Source organism: Canis lupus, chromosome 16, assembly GCF_011100685.1.
Source record: "Canis lupus familiaris isolate Mischka breed German Shepherd chromosome 16, alternate assembly UU_Cfam_GSD_1.0, whole genome shotgun sequence".
Classification (NCBI taxonomy): domain Eukaryota; kingdom Metazoa; phylum Chordata; class Mammalia; order Carnivora; family Canidae; genus Canis; species Canis lupus.
Window position 1 is genome coordinate 45,395,693 of NC_049237.1, and position 22,989 is coordinate 45,418,681.

Consider the following 22,989-nt stretch of genomic DNA (forward strand, 5'->3'; position numbering starts at 1 on the left):
TTCAGTGAAATCAGAACCTTCCCACCCAGAAATAATCTGTTATGCCTTATCAGGGTCAGATGTCAAATGGCCTCTGGGGACTCTTTCACACTGCTTGAGTTTTCTTCAAAATCCAGTCCAGGTACTCAACCACATTGGTATAAACTCCTGGCCGTTCCCTTTGGCCACAGCCTTCTCCCCAGCTGGTGATGCCCACCAAGTGCCAGACCTCATTGTGTTTGCAGGACAAAGGCCCCCCTGAGTCTCCCTGTGATGGAGGAGAAAAAAAAAAGAAAAGATGCACAGATGAGTTCAGATGCTTCTCATCTCAAATACATGTTTCTCAGAGTGATTTTGCCTCAAATTCTATTCTTGGCTCTTTAATAAACTTCAATGTGAGTAAAAACAAATATGCCATGGTTCCCTAGTCAGGGGCAGAAAACTGCTTTTTAAATGCTTTAATCTTTCTGGGGAGCTTGGGTGGTACAGCTATGGAGCCTGCTTGGGATTCTCTCCTTCTCCCTCTGCCCTTCCCCTGACGGGTGCTGTCTCTTTAAAAAAAAAAAAAATGCATTAAACATTCTAATGTGAATATATTCATTTTTTAGAAAAGATTTTTATTTATTTACTCATAAGAGACACATAGAGAGGGGCAGAGACATAAGTAGAGGGAGAAGCAGCCTCCCCATGGGGAGCCCTGTGTGGGACCCAATCCCAGGACCCCAGGATCACGCCCTGAGCCAAAGGCAGACGCTCAACCACTGAGACACCCAAGTGTCCCTGAATATATTTAATTGGTTGAAAACACTCTTACCTTACAGGCATCCTTCCCTCCTTCTCTATAGCCTGCACAGATCATCTTATTGGTTATTTTGTGTCCTTTGTATCTTATCTGGCATTCTTCAGTTGTCACCAAGGGTACGTTAGCTTTCTGGAGCGTATTTTGTATTTCGCCTGAAAAAAATATCTTGGCTTGTTAATGGAATGATCATATATATAATATAAAGATGTGTATTTGAAATAAAAATATCTACATAAAAATCTAGAAGGAAAAAAATATTAGGTTTATCTCACAGACCTTTTGTAACTACCAAGTATAGAGAAGAGATTATTTGTTAACATTAAGCTCTAAACTAAGTATGGTTCTAACTGGAATTACTTCCCAGAGAAAATAACTGGTAACAGGCTAGGACATTTCATGAAAAGTGCTAGGTTTCACATTAAACTTCAATTAGTCTTTAAAGAGACTGTCATATTTAAATTTTCCAATCAAACAGATGTGGGATCCTCCTCACTTGGGCAATTTTTGCCTTTTCACTTTTATTAACATGCTCTCTGTCATTGAAGGATGTGATTATTTTACTCACATTTTAGCTGTGTGCCTTGCTTGATACAGTAGGAAAGGGTAAGACTGAACTATGTTCTTTTATCTTTAGGATGAAGCACATTGAGATACATCATTCCTTACCTGCTAATCTTCTGTACCCCCATCCAGTCACCCAGCAATCAGTATATATTACATTTCTATCTCCTTTGGAAGGTAGACATATGGGTCTTTGAGCATCTAAATTTTAAAAATCATAGTTTAGTCATCAGAATCAAAATATATCTTCTCTCCAGAGAGACTCTCTTATTTCACTTTATATTATGCAGTGCGTTCTCTATTTATTATATTTGGGTTTTGCCTCATTGCTATTCATCTTCATTCCTCATGTTTAGCATTATCCATCAACATCCCAGGGTGAGGGAATGATGGGGAGACAAGGTACAGCCCTCCCTGCTAGGTCCATCTCTCTAACTAGGTCTGTGACCCTGTAGAAATTGGTTACTCATTCTGACCTGCAATCCTTTTGTCCCTAAAAAAGAGATATAAGTCATCTTTAAAATTCCAATTTATTATAGATACTATCATTTGGTGCAGCTGAGGAAACCTGCAGAAAACTTAGTTCTTCACTCACACCCCACAATAAGATTTAATAATCGGGAAAGAATTCCAGTATGAATAGACTAAAAGACTAGCTTTGCAGACATCCTCTCTTTCAGGATTACAATACTACCCTGAGATTGCTGGGTCAGGTCTGGTGAATCTGGTGTTAAACACTACATCTAGGTCATCATTGTTGATAAATTTCCATTTAAAACTCCACATACCTGTGTAATTCATTGCTGTTTCCAGTTTCAACAAGGCAATATCATACCCACTTTCCGCCTCTTCATATTGATCATGAATTATTATTTTTTGAACCCCAAAGAAAGATGTGCTCTTTTTAATTTCTGTTTGGTTTAAAATGCCGCTATAGACACGCAAGATTTTAGGTGACTCTACCCTAATGAATAAACAGTAAGAGGAAGAGAAATTCCCATTACCAAATAATTCCCAAATATTTGAGTTATATTGCTATTTACCTGCCTATTACTAATGTTTTCTGCAGGTGGTAGGCTTTTTGATGGAAAGGAATGATTTCATGCTAAGATTTTTCACTTATATATTCCTCCTGTAGAAAGTTCTGGGCTAGTACTTAATATATTAAGCACATAAAAATGAATGAAGGGTCTTTTCACCCTCCAACAAACACACATACACACATTTTTTCCCTCTCATTCTCTTTTTCTCTCAATTTCCCTCTCATGAAGAGTCCCAGGTTTTAATCTCAACCCTACCACTGATTAGCCATGACCCTGAGAAATTCACTTGGATTTTCTGGTATTCCATTTTCCTATATGGAAAAGGATAAAAGGTAAAGGAAACTATTGACTTCAAATGATCTTTGAGTTATAATATGAGTATGCTATACTGAGAAAAAAGAAAAACAAACACACAATACCATGTCTGGAAAGTCAGAGAATACTGAGGAAGTTTGGCCAACTAAAATTAAAATTCCCTAGGATACATGTCATGTACTCTCTTGAAGAAGCTTTTAGGTTTGGCCTGTGTTGAAATTAACCTAAGTAGGGAATCCAATTTGAGGATACATAATGAACTTCACCTATTTTTGGAAACATAGAGAGAGGAGAGGAGATGAAAGAAGAGGAGAAGAGGGGAGGGGAGGGAAGGGGAAGGAAAGGAAGGGGAGGGGAGTGAGGAGGAAACAAGACCAGACAGGGAAGAAGTGAAGAAGACAGGGAATGACATACTAGATTTAGAAAAGGGGAAATTCTCTTTGTGTTTAGTTCTGGAACTGATGCCCAAGGTAAGGCACAGAAGATATGTTCTGAAAGGAAACAGCAAGAACACCCCTGGGCATGTGTATGCATTTAAATGGGAAAGTGAAATAATATGCCATCATGTTCCTGTACCTAACCTAATGCTGGTAGACCATAGGTAGTTCTTCCCTTTTCCTTTTTATTTCATAACAGAAATTTTTTTTCATAATAGAAATTTAATTGCACAAATAGGATAATTTACATTTTTAAAGTATTTACTAAACTGCTAATGATAGATCTCATAAATATATGAGCCTGGGAACTTATAAAAACAGTAATAGTACTGACTGGTCAAAACAGTGAGCAGCTGTTAGTATCCACTGGTTTCCAATGATGGAACCTCCACACAGGTGTCTCCGGATGGGTGACGTGGTATGCAAAGTTATCTGCCACGGCCACTCACCATGAACAGATGCCGTTCCTCCAACAATTCTGGGCTTGATTTTGGTTGTGCACACTACAACAGAAGGGTTGCAATGAGTAACTTCCTAAATCTTCCTTTTTTATCGGTAGTTATGTTCCTTCAGGCACAAAGAGAAGAAAACCTTCCCTCGATTCGCTATTTTATCATGACCTTGACTTGAAGACATTTTATAATCAGGTTGGCAAGCAAAACATGCACAGGAAAATTGAATGACTAAGGCAGCTTGTAATCACATGCCCCCAAAGAAAGTCTCATTTGGTATTGCATGCTGTCTTATATGCCCTCATGTGATAACTGTGATGGTTCTTTCAAAGCGGTAGTTGTCAAGTGTGGCCCTTGGACCAACTGTTAGAAATGCAATTTCTTGAGCTTCCCTCAGATTCAGTACATCAGAAACTTGGACAGTGGAGTCTAGTCATCTGAATTTCAATCAGCCCTGCTAAAATTTCAGAATACTGTTATATAGAAAAGTGAGCACCTTCCACTCAGTTTACAGCATCCGTCCAACCTCCCCCTCCCCTCATCTTTTTTCCCCTCAGGCTGATCTTTGGTCCCAGTCTCTCCTGCTCCAGCTGGGTTCCATCCAAACCGGGGCTGCTCTTCTGTTTGTGAACTGTTTCTGCCTTTTGGCCTTGGTGACAATTTGGGTTTCCCTAGGTTCAATCCTTGATACTTTCCAAGGACTATGACTCAGATTTACCCCTTTGTTTCTTCCTGTCTTAGCTGTCCTGGGCAGGAGAATCCATTCTACTTCTACTTCCTAGAATGTCACCCTCCTGATGGGAGTCTTGACCAAATCTGTCCCAGTAACCTAGATAGACTGGAAATGAGTTACTCATAGACAACAGCTTTCTAGAACAAGTCTTCTCATATTTTAATGTGCATATGGATCACTGGGTAATCTTTTATGTTATTTTTACTTTATTTTTTTTCACCCAGTTATCTTTTAAATATCTTTTAAATGTTGTATTCTGATTCAGTCTGGGGCAAGACGTGAAAATTTTTCTAGCAAGCTCACCAGTGATGTCAACATGCTACACCCAGACACACCAGAATAGTAAGGCCCAGAGGATCAGGGAAGCCTCATGGCCTTAGCTAAAGGAGGATTGTGAAGTTAAAAGAGTCACTAGTCAAAATCCAAGTCCTAGATGGTCCATTCTGTAGTTTTATAGGTGCAAAATAATCTCTCTAGGTCTTTCTTTCCTCAATAGGAAAATGGATGCATAATCCTGGGGCAGGCTTCAAAGAAAAGGAGAGGGCAGGAAAAGGAATCTTGAAGAAGTGCGCTTGTGATAGTTTAAATAGGCTGGTGTGCTGAGAGAAGAGTTGTCACCTGAGAGTAGATGGGGTGACATTAGGTTCAGAGAAACATTCTGAAGAGTTTGACTAGATTCTGGAACTACAGGGATGATTTATTTATAAGATGATGATTTATAAGAAAGGAAAGGCAACGTTTAGGAAAACTAATAGGTAAGCAGTAACCAAAGTATGTTACAGATAGGTCAATAAAGATTTTCTTAGGGATAAATAATAGGTCTTGTTCATTCTGTTTTGTCTCTCAGTTTAAGTAAAATGCTGAAAATATGTGTTTGGCATTAGATTTGGGGGCAGGGAACATTTCTTTTGATGGCAATTACTCTGGATTTTCAAAAAGTTATGAGGACCAAGGACAGTATAAGTCATGATAAATATCTCTGGTAGATATCACCTCCCATTAGGGTATTATTTCACCTAATATAGTGCAGGAAAACCTAATTATCTAGTTTCAGAAGATGTCCTAAAAAGCCGTAAGATTTTATTTCCCTTTATCTTGTATTTTCTGCTTCAGCTACCAATTTCCACCTGATATATTCTGTAGCCTTCACAGATCAGGATCCATACATTCATCAGAGAAGAAGATAATGAAAGAAGGAGGGTGGGGAATAGATTCTGCAATTTAAGGTGTAAGTGCTGATTCCCATTTTAGAAACTCTATCAACATCACTAACAACAAAGTCTGCCAAGTGTCCCTTCTAGGGCTTAGCAGAATTAAGATGACAAAATTATCATAAATACTCTTCCTGTCTTAGGTGAATGTATTGCGAAGAAAACAGAATATTTGAGATACAACTTAATTGGCTTGCTTTTTAAAGGAGCTTGAGCCATCCAAAGATTCCCATCAGATCCATCTACACTCCAGGAAGGCATGGTCTCCGAGTTAGGATGTTAGCACGGGATGCAATATTGTACATGCTATGAAACAAATTCACAGACGTTAAGGATTTACACACCTTCTCAATAGAGAAATAATTCTGACAAAAGATTTTTATACTTTGAAAACTATTACAAAGTATAATCATCACTTCTATTTTATTCATTAAGTCTCAGCTGAATCCTAAATTTGTAGTGCTTTAGAATATTGAACATTAGGCAATAAAAGTCTAAAATATAGTTTTATGTAAATCAGTAAATACTGAAGTCATAATAGGTTATTATGGTGGCTTAGGGAGGAGTGTGGTATATCCTTTCCCATTGGGGATTCTCTGTCCCTTGGTTCATCTGTTTGCCTACAAGCCAGCCCTTGCTACTGTGCTCAGAAATTAGCCACTGGAATTGGCCACTGCTGATCTGATTTCTGTTACAATTCTCATGTTATTATAGTCTCCTTTAATCTAGACAATCTTTTCATTTCCTTTTTACTCGACCACACTCACTGTTATAAGTAAACAAGGTTTTACTGTAAATTTTTGCCAATATTCATAAATATGCAGAACACTTGCAGGCCATTTGAAAGAAGGAAGTCCCCTGAAAAGGAGCTACTTTATTTCTAGAATAAATACATAATTTTTCAGGGACGCCTGGTGGCTCAGTGTTTGAGCATCTGCCTTTGGCTCAGGTCGTGATCCCGGGGTCCTGGGATCAAGTCCCACCTCGGGCTCCCCTCAGGGAGCCTGCTTCTCCCTCTGCCTGTGTCTCTGCCCCTCTCTCTGTGTCTGTCATGAATAAATAAATAAAATCTTGGAAAAAATACATACTTTTTAAAACATATGATCATTGTTTCTGTTTCAACTAAAGGTCAAGTAATGGCCCATGGACAGAAAATGAAAATGATTTGATTAACCAAAATGCTGGCTGATGTTTAATTTAATTTAATTTTTTTTATGTTTAATTTTAAAGGATAAGAAAGACCACTAGGCTTCCTAACAAGAATCAAACATCAAAGAGTCAGCTAAACCTGACTCTCATCATGAAATACCAGTTATATAAATGTGTCAACTTAAAACACATATTCATACAATACTAGGCAATGCAGAGTTTAGTTAAGGCTCAATATTCACCCCGAAAACATGGTCAGCTTGGGTAACAGGAGCAAAAATAACAGAAAATTGCATCCAAGCTCATTACCGTACCAATTTTCTCTTCCTTGTGGCTATTATTGACTGTCTCAGTCATGATATATTTGGGGTAGAATAACCCCTTCAGATGGATTTTTTTCCAGGTAACATTAGACTCACCATTATCCATTTTACATAACCTCAGTGTATATCCAGAGATGCCTCCTCTCCCATGAAGTATTTTAGTTGGAGATCCATTTGAAGAAAGTTTTAAGTAACATTTACCCCTGCAGGTTGGAAACACAATAGTATAAACATAATGCACCCCTCAAGAGACGGGGCAGGAGCATCCAGGTGAGGCTTCATATGTCTTACTTCCCTCCGTGGCAAGATTCCGGAGAAGGGGAATAGGTAAAAAATTGGCAGCGGATGGCATCGGTACACATTTTCTGGCAGGCTTCATGACCCTTCACATCAACAATGTCCAGTTCCTCTCCCAAGAAATCCGTGTTGTGGTAAAAGGAAGAGTGACAAAACACTAGGCAGCAAAACACAGGTCACATGTGAGACCCAAGACCTCAGCGCTTGTCAACCGCGGGTGGCCCATCTCCACCAGGAGAAAGCGCGGCCGCTCTTTACCTGGGACGCTGTGCCTGCAGCTCTGCAGACTAAAACCAGAGAGAGCTTTGTGCTTTTTAATGCGTGTGCTTGGTAATCCGCTTTCAGATGTTTTCAGGAGACAAAGATTTCTAACCATAAAAACAAAACAAAACAAAGAATGGGGAGGATGTAAATTTATCATGTAAAACATATCAACAAAAAGAACCATTTTTGCAGCACATACAAAAGGCAATTCATGGGGTACCCCGGGGGGGAGGGGGGTGGTTGGTGGTTCAGCATCTGCCTCTGGCTCAGTTTGTGATCTCAGGATCCCAGGATCAAGTCCCACATTGGACTCCCCACAGGGAGCCTGCTTCTCCCTCAGCTCATGTCTCTCTGCTTCTCTCTGTGTCTCTCATGAATAAATAAATAAAATCTTTCTTTTTCAAAAAAGGCAACTCATGCTGGTATTGAATAGGGAACAGTTTCTCATGTTGCAAGCACTCCTCATAAATCACTGAATCAGACCCCATGATCCATAGGTTGTAGACAAATCTTCAAAACCAAGAAACCCCTTGCCTCCATACAAAATCTTCTGAGCTGGTTCTATGGTCAGTGTTCCTAGTATCTTCCTCCCTTACCTCCTCTCTTTCAACACTCCTGGCCTGTCTCAAAGATTCCATGATTTTCATGCTACAGAGAAATTGCTGGGCAACTCTGGATGGCAGATTTACCCCTGGTTTAGACAGGGATAAATCAAACCCAACACAGGCTCTACACAGGCAACATTGTCCTGGAAGGAAGTTAACTTTTCCTACTTAGCCCCAAATCCCAGTCTAGAGCAGTGCTGTCCAACAGAATTTTCTGCAATGATAGAAATGAGTCCATGTCTGTGCCACCCAAATTCAATAGCCACTACCCCCATGTGACTCATGAGCACTTGAAATGTGGTTAATACAACTGAAGAAATGAATACATAGTTCTATTTAATTTTAATTAATTTAAAAAAGCCAAGTCTTGGCTTGTCACATTCACCATCTTCTCTCATTCATCATCATATTGAGGATCCAATGTTTTACTACTTGTGTAGGTGTCAATAGGGAATTTTATTAAAGGAATAAAAAAGAAACAGAACAATGATTAACCCAACAGTACAAAGCCATCTTTCTAATCTGTGACATTTATAATGTCCCAAGGCTCAATCTTTGAAGCTACTTTCTTCTCTGCATCTGGTCCTTTGATGGTCTCACCCAGGTTCAGTCACTCTAATTCCCAGCTGTATGCTGGTGACACCCAAACACAGATCTAGAACATAAACCTCTCTGCTTAGTTCCAGATTTCTCTTCCCAACTGCCAATTCAACCCTTCTCTCTGGATGTCTACGAGGCTCCCCTCTTGAAAACTGTTCCTCATGAAATCTGTATCCCAGTCATGGGTCTTTTTTATCCTTTCAATTCCTTGGGCCAAAAGTCTAAGATCTATCACTGACTCTTTCCTCTGGATAGACATCAAATTCATCACCAAATCTTATTTTCCCTATATGGACAATTAATTCCAATCTGATTACTTCTCTGTCACTTCCACTCTGGTCCAAGTAGGGTAGAGTTCTTCTCTCTTTAGTTCACTAATGGTATCCCTGGTGCTTAGAAGAGGGCCTGGTATACAGTAGGCACCAAATAAATTATATTATATTGTTGACTACATGAAAGCAACACATATATTTTCATGTGATGGACTTAGTACTTCTGAGAGTCACTCCATGGAAAATCAGACTTGCTTGACGGACAAGGAGCTTGAGGGCTTACCTTGGATGGACTGTTCTTGGGGACACATTCCCTATGTGGGCAGCCAAGTCAGGCAGTTATCAGGGATTCTGACAATTCTGACTCAGATGATATAGAGAAGCTAGATTTTGAAGCCAATTTAATCTTAAGTTTTTTTAAATGAGTCTTATTAATGCAGGGCAGCAACCCCAACAGATATCCCTTTAATGATCAAAGAAATTTCCTATGCTTTTATTATGGTTTCCTATATTAATACCCATCAGTAGGGAGCAGCATCTCAGTTCAAACCTCTGTCCACATTTACCCCCAATTCCATTAATGGAGGCCTTCATTTCCCCTTCTCTTCACTTTGGATTTGATATTTCACTAATATTCTCAGCTCTTTCTGCTCAGGGTTCAATGACCTCAAACTGGGTGTTGGACTAAGTTGCCTCCAAATGGTCATCCATATTTTCTTCATTCTGTTCAGAACTAAGCAACTTTCTCCTTGCTGAAGGCAGGGCCCTACCTCAGCTAAAGAAAACAAGAGTCCTTGCTAACATGAGATTTGTGGCCATTAAGTGGGGAATAGAAAGAGAGTGGAGCTAGAAATTCTTCGCAGCTTTGATCTATCCTATACAGACATTTAGATTAAAGGTTTAGTGGCTCAGAATTTTTTTAAAGAATTTATTTATTTATTTATTTATTTATTTATTTATTTATATTTATTTGTTTATTTATTTATTTATTTATTTGACAGAGAAAGAGAGCGAGCGAGCACCAGAGAAAGAAAACCAGAGGGTACAAAGAGATGGAGAGGCAGAGGGAGAGGGAGAGGGAGAAGCAGCCTCCCTGCTACATGAAGGATGCAGGGAGCCCGATGTGGGACTCAATCCCAGGACCCTGAGATCATGACCTGAGCCGAAGGCAGACCCTTAACCAATTGAGCCATCCAGGTGCCCCAGTAGCTCAGAATTTTTAATGATGGATTTGGATCAGCTGTTATTAACTCCTTACCTTTCAGATTCCTTTGGCCATTCTTGAGAAAAGAAGGTAAAAAATAAGCAGCTGGGATGGTGAGTACAAATGCGGCGACAGACAAAGGCATCTGGAGCCATGACGCTGTCAATGTTATTGTCTGCAAACACCGTGCTGGGGAAAATGTCCCTAATACAAGCTGCACAACAGAAGAAACCATGCTTAAGAAATCAATTCACTAATATCATTGGTAAAATCCCAGTCACAGTATTTGTAAATTCCATATAAAAAGGTTCATTGTGGGGTGAGGGAGGGATGCAAATGTCATTATACATTTGTCCAAACCCATAGAATATAGAACACCAAGGGTGAATGAGAGTATAAACTGTTGGCTTGAGGGGATCATGATGTGTCGGTGCACATTAATCAATGGTAACAAATGTACCACTGGTGAGGGATGTTGATAATGAGGGAGTCTGTGCATGTGTCCTGGCAGTGGTGTATGGGACATCTATACTTTCCCCTCAATTTTGCAGCAACCTTAAAATTGCTCTAAAGAATTAAAGTCTTAATAACAAATTTTTAAATGTTTACCTGAAGGACTTTAATTTTTTTTAAGTTAGACAATATGAAGTGATTATTTTAAATACAAATGTAGCTCTGATTATTTAGGACATAGTGAATTTTCACATGAAGAAGATAAAAAATCACTGGTCCACTTCATCAGTGAGCACATATTGGGCTCCTAAGTTAGACCCATCATACATACTGTCAGCACCTACTATTTAACGGCTAGCCCAGCTCACTAAGTAAATAATAGTTACCCAGATTAGAAAGCGCACAGGATTTCAATGAAAATCCAGACACCACCATACTGAGCTTTGTGATTCTGGTTGGGGTCCCCATTTCTGTGTATTTCAGTAGACAAACATTACTGAATAAAAACAAAAGTGGAAAATGTTTTAGTCTTCTAAATACAAGTAGGAAAAAACATAAGATGATAAGAAAGTCCAATTTAGAGACTCCTGGATATTACAGCTAAGAAATCACTCTGGAAAGCATGGATCTGAGAAAGGCTAGACAGTTGGACTTGAGTCCTTGTTTTTTTCAACTTTATTTTTCACCACTAAAAGGACAGCTTTGAAGGGATGGTGGCCTGAAGAGTAGCAGGTAGGAAGTAATGAATTCTCAAGCCCTTCCCAATTGTATCAGTTTAAACTTTTTTATAATGCCCAGCAACTCCCAGGTTCCTAGCTTGCTATCCATATTAAGTCTTAGATGTAAAATACGTGAAAAGATACAGTATGAACTAAGCTAAATACAAACTATGAAACCTTGCTTATTAATTTGAGGGTTTTCTTGTATCATTGTTGTTTTTGAAATGAAGTTCTGATGCTTCATCTGCTTTGCATTCACGTCCTTTTTGTGAATGTGGAGAGTAGAACGTTAAAGCCCAAAGGTAAACCCAAAAACTAATCGTTTGAACTTATTTTTCCTCTCTCTCTCTCTCTCTCTCTCTCTCTTGTTTTGGGGTGGGTGGATCCTAGATAAGTATAATTTACTATACAACTCTAAAATATCACAAATATTTCTAAATATAAAATTCAGTGATATTTTCCCTATTTTTTTTTAAGAGAACACATATTCATCCTTAGAGATCAGGTCATTTTCTACTCCTACATGTTTATCTCTGGAATATTTCAAAATCTGGGATCGGGGAAGATTTTTAAAACACTTCACATGAGCTTCAGTTATTTTGTCTTAGATAAGGAACTTATCTTAAAACAGACTCCTTACCAGAAAGGACTCCTTACCAGAAGAGAAATACATGCAAGTTGGGCTTTAAATGCACTTTCTATGAAGAAAACTACCAGCACTATGCTTGTTATAGAAATGTCATTGAGGGGCTAAGAATAAATGTTGGCATCAAGCTGAAGATAACTTTTATTTTCCATCCAATATTGTAACAATCTCCTTACTGTCCTTAGGCTCAGCCTATGACTCACTTACCGATGCTCTGCGCTTGGAAACTGGCTTGTTGCATATGTAAAAAAGTGACAGTGCACACTGTTTGTGCACCTCTCTTGGCATTCCTGAACATTCCTGGCGATGGAGCCATTATAGTTCATGCCCTTCATGACCAGATCCACATATACATTTCTGTTGCAAGCTGTAAATAAAAGCAGAACATGCAAGGATCTTCCAGACTCCAGGGGCAACTGGAACCTTAGGAACTATCCCTCCTGACTTTCTCTTCTGACACCTACAGCCACTTTTCCTCAGAAGTCCTTTGTTTTCATCTTAATTTGCTTAATCTACTCTCACATAGAAGCACTAAACGAATGCCAATGTCCCTCTTATATCACAACAATATAGATTTATAAATTCTTGCTTCAGTTTTCTGCCCTGGCCTTCCTGCTCTCTGCAATTTCATTGACTGATTCATTAACCTTTTCAAGAATCTTTTCACAATTAAGACAAGTGTCATGTCAACCTTTACAGCTGCTCTTTTGATTTGAAGTAATATGTTTAACAAGGACTTTTATATAAAACTTTAAGCTGGAAAGGAGAATAAAACAATAAAGGAATGGTGAGAAGGTAGTAATAGTTGGAGAATGTCCAACTATTGCAAAAATTTTAATGAATGGGACGGGGGTGGGTGGGATGCATGCATGCTAGTTTTTACTCTACACTGAAGGAACTTCATCAGGAGACTTTATGACCATATAGCAGGGTTTTATTTTATAGTTATAACACCATATGTGATGTAACTATATGTATATATCACAGCAACTAGTACTTATGAATCCTAATAAGACATCTTACCACTTATTTGGTGTGGGCATTGCTTGAAAGAATATCCAGAAATGGCTCCTGTCATATTCACCCTTGGCAATGTTTCTGTTACACTGTCTTTCAGGATACAAGTAAACCTGTTTTTTAAAATAAATAAATAAATAAATAAATAAATAAATAAATAAATAAATAAATAAATAAATAAATAAATAAATAACTGCATGAGAACTTATGTTTTAAAATAATAAATCTTAAAAGCCAGCACATAGAAAGTCAAGGAGAAAGAAGCAAGCTCCTCTATCTCATGCCAAAACAAATACTTTCTCAGCAAAACTGTGAGTTTGTCTCTCATTCCAACATCCCTACTCTTAAAAGATCACATATGGTATTCCCCACTAACCGGAAACAGGAACAGATAAGCTATGGACTGTTGATCAAACAACCCTCTGCCTGTTTTTATGGTCCATGAGCTGAGAATGGGTTCTATATTTTTAAATGGTTATATAAATGGTTATATAAATACTTAAGTAATATCCTTGATTTTGCTTCTGGATCTTTAAAGCCTAAAATATTTATGCCCTGCCTTGTCAAAAAAACATTTGCTAAGCCCTGCTGTAGATAGAATACAGAATAATTATTCTAGAATAATTATTTTATACGTTTTGGGTACTGTGTAAATTTCTATGAATGTAGCAATGATATACAAAGATATTGATAACTTAATTCTGTAGTAAAGTTTTGTTACTGAATTTTCAAGTTCAATATGGAAACAAAAGCAATGGATGGAATGCCCTAAATTTTTTTTTAAATATAACTATAGACACAAAACTCACTAAATGCAATTTGTGAATCTGGAGAAGATTCCAGTTAATAGCTATAAATTATATTTGGGCTACAATTGAGATGATATAAAGGGATTCTTGTTAAAATTTTATGTCTTTTGTGTAGGAAAATGTATGCAGAAATATTTAGGGGTGAAGTGTTACCATGTCTCCAAATTAATTCAAATGGTTAAATAGATAAAGAACAAACGGCAAAAGTCTTGGTGGTGACAGGGGATCACTGTACTATTCTCTGAAACTACCTTTATAAATATGTATTTCCTAAGAAAATAATTGAAAGAAATGCACTGGTTTAAATAATATCCAATATCAATAATCAATCAAAAAGCAAAGAACAAAATGATTAAGAGGCATAAAAGTGGAGAGAAATAGGAGAGAAAGTGTATCATTAAAATCTAGACCACAGAGAAATTGGAAAGTCTACACTGAGAGGCATGCTTGCTCTTTCCTGATCTGCCTAAACACTATCTTTTTTTTTCTGTAATATTTAATATTTTAATTGAAGGACAATATGTTTTCTAACTGTTAACCTCATATTTTATATTTATATGAATGTTTATTGGTAAATAATCCTCATGTAAAGACTATTTCCTCTATCTATGTAGAAATGCAAACATTTACCATTTGGTAGGATCTTGAGATGGCGATTCAGCCATGAAGGTGAAGAGCAAACAGCGTGGGTGGTGGGTGCAGACAAGCTGGCAGTGCTTGGCACTTGGCGTAAAAACGGTAGTGATGTCTCCTCCTTGAAAGCAGGTATCTGCCAACAGCTCAGTTATACAGCCTGTGATGTAATACATGGAAGGTCTTATTTTGGATTTTAGTTTCACATATCCAATTAGACAATAATCTCACAAAGACAAGCAAAGTAGATCTACTTAACAGAAAATATGCCTGAACGTCGAAATCAGAGCAATCAATACTTTTATGTTAGTGTATTGGATAAGCAGCCTCGGACAGAAAAGGAAATCATGAAATGGCCCATTAGCCTCCATGGAATTGTGCTGATGGGTGATTGTCTTGGAGACACGGATGCTTTGTGGGTAACTGAATAATTTCACAAAGCTTTATTGGCAAAAGATGTTCTTTAGGGTTGCATTGAAGTCTGGAATGGACCACCTACTTTTCCCTCTCCCTACTGTTCATATGTTGAAACTCTATGTTTATACGAAGCAAAGGATCCAGAGTGATCATTTTTCAGTAGGGTCTGATGGCCCTGGGTGTGGTATACTGTATCACGTCACTATTTAAAATGTGCCAGGTTAGTAACAGGAACTTTAGACTCTCAGAAAAATAACTGAATCCCATTCCAACTGAACCCATACACAGGTTTGTGTTTTTTCTTTTAAGGCTAAATTGCATAAAATTAATTTTTTTCTGTTTCTATAAAGAGATATCTAATATTCCAGATTGTGGCTCTTTAGGTCATTATTAGTCACTGAATAAAGGGCTGTAGCTTTTAATCTTGATATATTCCTATTAAGAAGTACGATCATATGGCCCAAAGTCTTAATATCTTTCATATATATAACATATACATTCTATCTATCTACCTAAAATGTATATATACATATGTACTAAAAATGAAATACTTTGGGAAGGATAAAACATAATTCAAATTCTTATTACAGTAAGAATAATAGGTGGCATAGCCTATTGTTAATGTAAGTAACAAACCACCTAGTGTTCATAGTATCTGCAACTTTTTCATTATAAAATTACAGATTTAAAAAGAAAACACTAGAGCTGCAGACATCTTAAAATACCATTATCACTCATCACTGATTTGGTGGTAATCATTACTCTGCACTTTTAGACCTAAGTCTTCTTCTGTTCTATCATGTGTTAATAAGAAGCATCTATTTTTATATCAGGGTTGTTTTGTGTGTGTGTGTGTGTGTGTGCGTGTGTGTGTGTGTGTGTTTACATTTTAACTAACTGTATTGCAATATAATTGATTTTCTTGGTAATCCTGTGTATTTTTACTTTATGCCTAAAGGGATCTGTGGGAAAAAGGGGTCAAGGGTCCCTGCCACAGACTTGGCTCAAAACCCACCACATACACTTCTAAATTACCCAACTACAACCTTTGCATATAGCATAATTTTCTCCAAAACTGGCAGCTACCCAAGAATGACCTGGAAGTTATCAGAAGACTGCCTCCTTTTTCCAAGCTCTGTGTTGCTTCCAACGGAGCTGTAAGGCCGCCCCCATTAGTGAATAATCTATTTGCACTCAAAATACTCCCACTGTCCACAGAAATTCCACCTTAGTGCAAAGCAAAGTACTAATTACCACCAAACTAGTAATGATAGATGTATATTTGGATGTAAATATAGGTAAGAACGTGGATAAACATATAGACCTCAATTGCTACTATTATGAACAATTCTGCACCTTAATTGCCATCCCTGCTTTGAAAATCCCTGGAGCCTTAAGTGAAAAATAAACTCATTACATCCTTCCCTGGAGTAGATGGCGTGGGACCCTGGGATGATTTCTGTCTCTGGCCTTAAGCTCTTTTGTTTTCTTGTCTTCAAGTCAGGGAACCAAGCAAACTATTTCTAATTCATACCTAAGATTCAACTCTACTTACCACCAGAAACTGAAGCAAATAAAATGAAATGTACCATTTGATATAGTACAATCATCCTACAAAGAGAAAAACGTGCATGTGTTTAGAACACAGAACGTGAATTTACAATTAGTTTGCTGACATCAGGGTTCACAAGAAATAGGGAGGGAGGGGAGTGGTTCATTCCATAGTGTTTGCGGGGTTCTTATCATCATGCTGAATTGTACCTTCCCCAAATCCTAGGACACTCCTCAGCATGGTTGTGTGTAGTGTTCAACACCTTCCTAGTTCTGAAGAACCCAGAACCTGACAGGAGAAATGACACCCCTTATCTCTGCGTCCCCGCTGCCTGCAGTTCACCATTAACTAGATATTTCTCATTGCCCTCATCTGACCCCTCCCCCACTCCAATTTTTCCACTTGTTTTCTCTTCCAAACTGCTTCCTTTCTTTCCATCTCTGAAGTCTCTCCATACCTGTCGAGGAGCTCTAAATAAATGATTTTATACTCATGAAGTTCCCCATTTTAAAGATTCTGCTGGAAATATATTCATAGGCCACCTTGGTGGCCAATAAATCTGCTTATCCCCCCAAAGCATTGAATTAACGGCTCTATGAAAAACTATCAGTGAGAAAAATCAAGACTTGTTTTTTAGTATTGATCTTGAAAATCTCTTTAATTCATAAACTACTTGTCATTGATTACAAATTACTAGTCTTCTTTCATTCTGCATCTTCTCTCAACTTGGTTATAGATAAAAGCTTCTAGAATATCAAGTCGGACAAATTTTTATCAATCAATCATTCTCTATTTTAAAAGTTTGTAAAGTCTCTGTCATAAAAAAAAAAAAGTCACTTCAAGGAATCATTGCTGGAGAGAAATCTTAAGAGTTTTTGAAATCGTACCTGAAAACATTTTGTTTGCTTGTTTGCCGCATTCTTAGTAAGAGTGTTTTTCTTCTTCCCAAATGGTCTTCATCCTCTTCTAAATGAACTTGTTCAGGTAACGCTCAATTTAATATTTACTTTTACCCGTTCCCAATGTTATGTAACATTGTCTCTTTGTGGAGCATGTCTGCGAAAGCCCTTAAAATCTCGGCATTATCAAAAATGCACCTTGGTCGAGCTGCTTGCTTTCTCAATACATTAAAATCTTTTTGTCTTGTTTTACTGTGTATTCCAAAAAAATGACACGCACAGTGGAACTTGGGTTTGCCTGTGTGCCTACTTGCCAAAGCAGCCCTTAACCACACGTTCAACTATCAGCGGTTAATTATTAAATCTGGCCTAACCTGAGCCTCACCTTTTACAAAGAAAACAAGGTCTGATGGACTTATTGATGAGCAGTATAGCAGCCTCACCTGTTGGAGGCCTATGTTGATATGGTTCTAAGAAACTAAGCTCTTATTTATTACACTCACACACGTTGAAAGTCTAACTTTTTTTTTCCTTTTTGAAAAAAATATGGGACTTTCGTATCTCTTTTTAGATGTTGGTGCCCTGAGACAAAAGGAGAGCTAGGAAGTCACATGTCTAGCTTTTGCAGGACAAGCAATCAAAAAAAATCAATTTTCTTTGTCTTGGAGGGCGCCTCCTAGTGATAGGACCTGGTACAGTTCATAGGAAAGCTTGCAAAACACTTCTCTGGGTTTCACTTGATTGTATTTGTTAAGCACCTTCCCATTGACCTTGAAAGACCGGCCAAGAGCTCTACAGAAGCCATGGATGAGGCATGTCCTCTATTACTATTCATTAGCTTGCTAGTCATGGCACTTGGGCAGAAACCATCCTTCTGCTCTGTAAGCCAGCTAGCTACCTGTGGGTCCTTGGTCAAGTTGCTTTATTCTCTGAGCTTCAGGTTCCTCATTTATAATATTAGATAATAACTAGCCTTAAGGATTTCTATGTGATCTCTTGGAAGCCTAAAGAAATTTTTTAAAAATTTAAAAACCCTTTTTAGGGGTGCCTGGGTGGCTCAATCAGTTAAGCGTCTGCCTTCAGCTCAGGTCATGGTCCCCCGGTCCTGGGATTGAGCCCCAAGCTGGGTTCCCTGTGCAGGACGGGAGTCTGCTTTTCCCTCTCCCTCTGCCCCTCTCCCCTGCTTGCGTGCACCTGCCTTCTCTCTCAAATAAATAAGTAAAATCTTTTTTTAAAAAAACATTTTAATATGTCCCATTTATATAAATTTTAGCATAAACAAACAAATAAATTTAAGAGAAAGATGATCTTATGGTTCAGAGAAGACTTCTGTTTTCCAAAGAGAAGCAAAATAAGATTTCACATTTATAAATGGAGCTCATAATTGTTTTTAAAAATTCTGAAGATGAAAGAAGAAATAAAATTAGGGGTTTGCCCCCATTTGAGATCTTGTTGAAGTTACTGGTATCAGAGGAAATAGTATACTTTGTTCAGGGACACTGTGCTGATCTGAGCGTGATCTTTTGGACTTAGAAAATGCCACCAGTTACTTTGAGCCTCTCAATATTTGGAGGCAGAAACAAGACAATTTCATTTTATGTCTATTGTGACAAGGTTGATGGTATCTGAACGGTTTCTTTTTTTTTTTAATTTATTTTTTATTGGTGTTCAATTTACTAACATACAGAATAACCCCCAGTGCCCGTCACCCATTCACTCCCACCCCCCGCCCTCCTCCCCTTCTACCACCCCTAGTTCGTTTCCCAGAGTTAGCAGTCTTTACGTTCTGTCTCCCTTTCTGATATTTCCCACACATTTCTTCTCCCTTCCCTTATATTCCCTTTCACTATTATTTATATTCCCCAAATGAATGAGAACATATAATGTTTGTCCTTCTCCGACTGACTTACTTCTGAAAGTGTGTTGGGGTGCCTGAGTGGTTCAGCCAGTTAAGTGACCCACTCTTGATTTCGGCTCAGGTGGTGATCTCCATGCTGTGAGACTGAACCCCTCGAGGGGCTCCCTGCTGGGTGTGGAGCCTAAGATTCCCCCTCTCCCTCTGCCCCTCCCCCCTTCACATGCACTCTCAATGAATGAATGAATGAATGTATGGAATACATAGGCTTTCGTGGCCAAGTGCCTAGGTAGAAAGCTGACTCAACTGTAGGAACACTGGACACCACTTTTGAAATTTGCAGAAATCGAACTGCAGTGAAAGAGAACTTTGTGAAGGAGACAGTGAGAGTATAGTTAGTGAAGTAAGATAGATTAGAAGCTTAGCCCCATAGAGCCTCATTGGAGACTTTTTGAAAAGAAGATAGAAGCCAGCGTTGTGTCACAGAGGGCTGAAAATTATAAGGGGGATTTGGACTCAGAGGAGTGCTTTATGCAAAGTGCCGAGGATTGTGTGACATTCCATCTGGAAGGCAGTTCTTCGGATCATTTTAATTCATCTATTGCCAAGATTGTGTGACCTATCTTGGTGTAAAGAGTCTGTAGTTGCTTTCTTGAGTTTCCCATTTAAAATTAAGTACATTCCAGCTATAAAAAGGGGAACACATATTTATGATGTGCTGCTATTTATGAAGCTCAAGCACAGAATAGCAAATTTATGCCAAGACGGGTTTTCATGGAAAACTGATACATGGAGTTATATAAGGTCCTTACATCCCTGTATTGTTCATTCCATGAAACCCCATCTCTACCCTAAAGCTCCAATAAAAAGACTATAATGATAACCTTCCAGCCCTATTCAGAGAAACAGAAAGACTCTAATGACAGCAATACTTCATTGGGAAACCAGATAATATCTTCCTAAGTTTGGTTTAGCTAGTTAGTGAAACCTCTAAAGCCTTTGAAATAAAAAATTCTGAAATATTTTTGTCCATTCAAATAAAAGCAGAATAAAAGTCTTACTTGCATAGAAATTCTTTGGGATTAAATAGACCTTCCTTTCAAACTGACAGTAAATGTTCTAAAGACATTTTTTTCAATTAATGTCACTGCATTAGAATTCCAAAGTCAACTACTTTTATCTTAAAGGTAAAAACCCCTTCCATAAGTGAAACAAAATCTTTTTGAAGGATAATGGAAATGGGGAATTACTAGACAAAATCCTAGGAAGAATCCAGAACTTAGTCTAGAGAGACCTAAGTGCAAGTCAGAACTTAGAAATATTGGGACAAAGAAAATCATAGGTGTGTTGCAGGTGGAGACCCTCCTCTCGGTCACAGCCACAGTCAACTTGTTCTTGGAGCTCCCCTGTCTCTCATCAAGATTTGCTTTGAAAAGGGCGTAGCCTCCCATGTCCTACAACTCCATTCTTGCTGTTCCAGAAATATCCCTTTTTCATTATAAGGAGTTAATACTGGCCTTCAGTCGGGGTTTCTCAACACTGCCATTATTGATACTTGGACCATATTATCCTTTGTCTCGAGGGACTGTCCTGTGCCCTGCAGGATGGTTAGCAACATCTCTGGCTTCTATCCACCAGATATACCCCCCTTGCCCTGGTGTGACAACCAAAAATGTCTCTAGAGTTTGCCAAATGTCCCCTGAGTGGGGCTTGTACCCAGTTGAGAGCCACTGTTTGAGATGATAATGAAAATAACAAATGATGTTTATAAATGCTCCTGTCACCTTTTATTCTTCTCATAGAATGAAGCAACACAATCGGGACTAGAGACACGATCCGGGATATATGAATGGCATGCTCAGTCTAGCTCTCTCTGTCCTTGCCAGTGACCTTGAGCTAATCTTTGTTCCCCTTCAAGTCTCCACTTCCTCATCTTCAGAATAAAGATGCATTCATTCATTAGACATTCACCGAATGCCCATTTGTATGTGATATGAATGAAAGGGAGCCTCCTTCAAAGTTGCTCATGATTTAGGGAGGAGATAAAGGTAAACAATAATTAAAAGTTTTAAATTCAGATGAGAGGTCTCACACACCTTGGTGAGGAACGAGAAGGACGTTGGAGCCCTGGGCTAACCTGTGGTGTGTGTTCCCCATGCACATAGGCTGCTGTCACAGGGAAGAAGAATGCTAGCTTCAGGCCTGGTACTGCCACCACCCTCTCCTGGATGGCTTGGCCAGTGACCCACGCCTCCTCCTCACTCTTCTTCATGAGGGTGAAGTCATCTCAACCCCTGGCCTTCTTAGCCTCTCCCAATTTCTTAGTCCCATGAAGCTCCTCCTCTGATCACCCCTGTACATGAAAACATGGTGAGTAGCTGAGACCATGCCAGGACCCGGCCCTGATCTGCAACTTTAAAATAATCATTCATACCCCAGGGGAATTCCACATTTCAAAACTCTCCTCCCGGTTTTGCCCAAATGAGGTCATTCCCTGACTAGTGGTTGCCCAGCAAGCATTCCAAAGTCCTGTTCAAAGACCCATTTGAATTCATTCTAAAAGCCAGAGAGAAAAGATTCTCATAGCAAGCACTTGTCTACCTTTTAAAGATAAAATCATACCCATACAGAACAAGGACCACTATCTTTATTGCATGCCAAAGTAAAAGTTGGAATTGTATTTATTTTTAATTATCTCATGGAGGGATCCCTGGGTGGCGCAGCGGTTTGGTGCCTGCCTTTGGCCCGGGGCGCGATCCTGGAGACCTGGGATCGAGTCCCACGTCGGGCTCCTGGTGCATGGGGCCTGCTTCTCCCTCTGCCTGTGTCTCTGCCTCTCTCTCTCTCTCTGTGACTATCGTAAATAGATAAAAATTAAAAAAAAAAATTATCTCATGGAAACCAGCCAGGTTTTATAAAATCTAGAGTATTTCTTTCTGTTTCCTATTGTGGGGCATGAATAACTCAGACTTCATGGCTTTCCTTCAGCTCACTCCCCACATTTAGCCCTTTCTACCACTTAGTGTGTCTTTGAGTGTGAAAGGGAAAAAACATCATTCAGAAGCTTCGCTCTTCTATTTTTTCTACTTATTTTACACAATATTTTGTAGATGGTCAGCTCTCTGTAAATGTCAAGTCAGTTTAACCGAACTCAATCCAAACAGCTGATATCAGTTATAGTAATCACTAACAAGTTTGGAGTTTGAGTTCTACACGGATTTGGATCATTTTTCTACGACCACAAATTTACAAGACTGAATTTTTGCAATACTTTAGAACCAATGCTTCTTGAATTACTACTGCAGAACCCAGTATGCACTGGCACCCCCTCCTGCACCCCACAGAGCAGACTCCTTGCCCTCCGTGAAGGCTGTGTGGTGTGCCTATGGCAGGAGCTGCAGCCCCGCAGACCTCTCCTGCACACCCAGCCAGGGGCCTTGTGCCAACGCCAGCTAACAAGGTAGGAGGCCAACATCAAAAGGTGCACCACTATTCTCCAAGGTTCAGAAAACACATCTCTTTCTTGGAAAAGTTAATATTCTACAGTTGGCAGAACAAGACCCAAGCTTACTGGCTCTTTGCCCCAAGTGAGGCAGGCAGTGGTAGGTTTTGATGACCATGCAGGCGACGAAAAGAGAAGAGATTACTGTCCCTAAGATATATATCGAGATCCAGAGGAGGCAGTCAGAGAAGAGCGAGGCCAGCACAAGCACGGTGCTAGAATCTGGAGTTACTTACCTTT

At 38.9% G+C, this 22,989-nt stretch overlaps 1 protein-coding gene across 1 annotated transcript; it reads right to left on the reverse strand.

Moving 5' to 3' along the window:
* Window positions 1-85: 85 nt before the first annotated feature.
* Window positions 86-16,551, reverse strand: F11 (coagulation factor XI). Its single transcript, NM_001135123.1, has 14 exons — window positions 16,497-16,551; window positions 14,522-14,684; window positions 13,092-13,195; window positions 12,273-12,432; window positions 11,087-11,196; window positions 10,302-10,461; window positions 7,561-7,670; window positions 7,297-7,459; window positions 7,102-7,208; window positions 3,472-3,640; window positions 2,131-2,306; window positions 1,448-1,543; window positions 794-933; window positions 86-247 (listed from the first exon to the last, which is right to left on the reverse strand). The coding sequence occupies exons 1-14, from the start codon at window positions 16,549-16,551 to the stop codon at window positions 86-88; spliced, it is 1,875 nt and encodes a 624-aa protein (NP_001128595.1).
* Window positions 16,552-22,989: the final 6,438 nt, after the last annotated feature.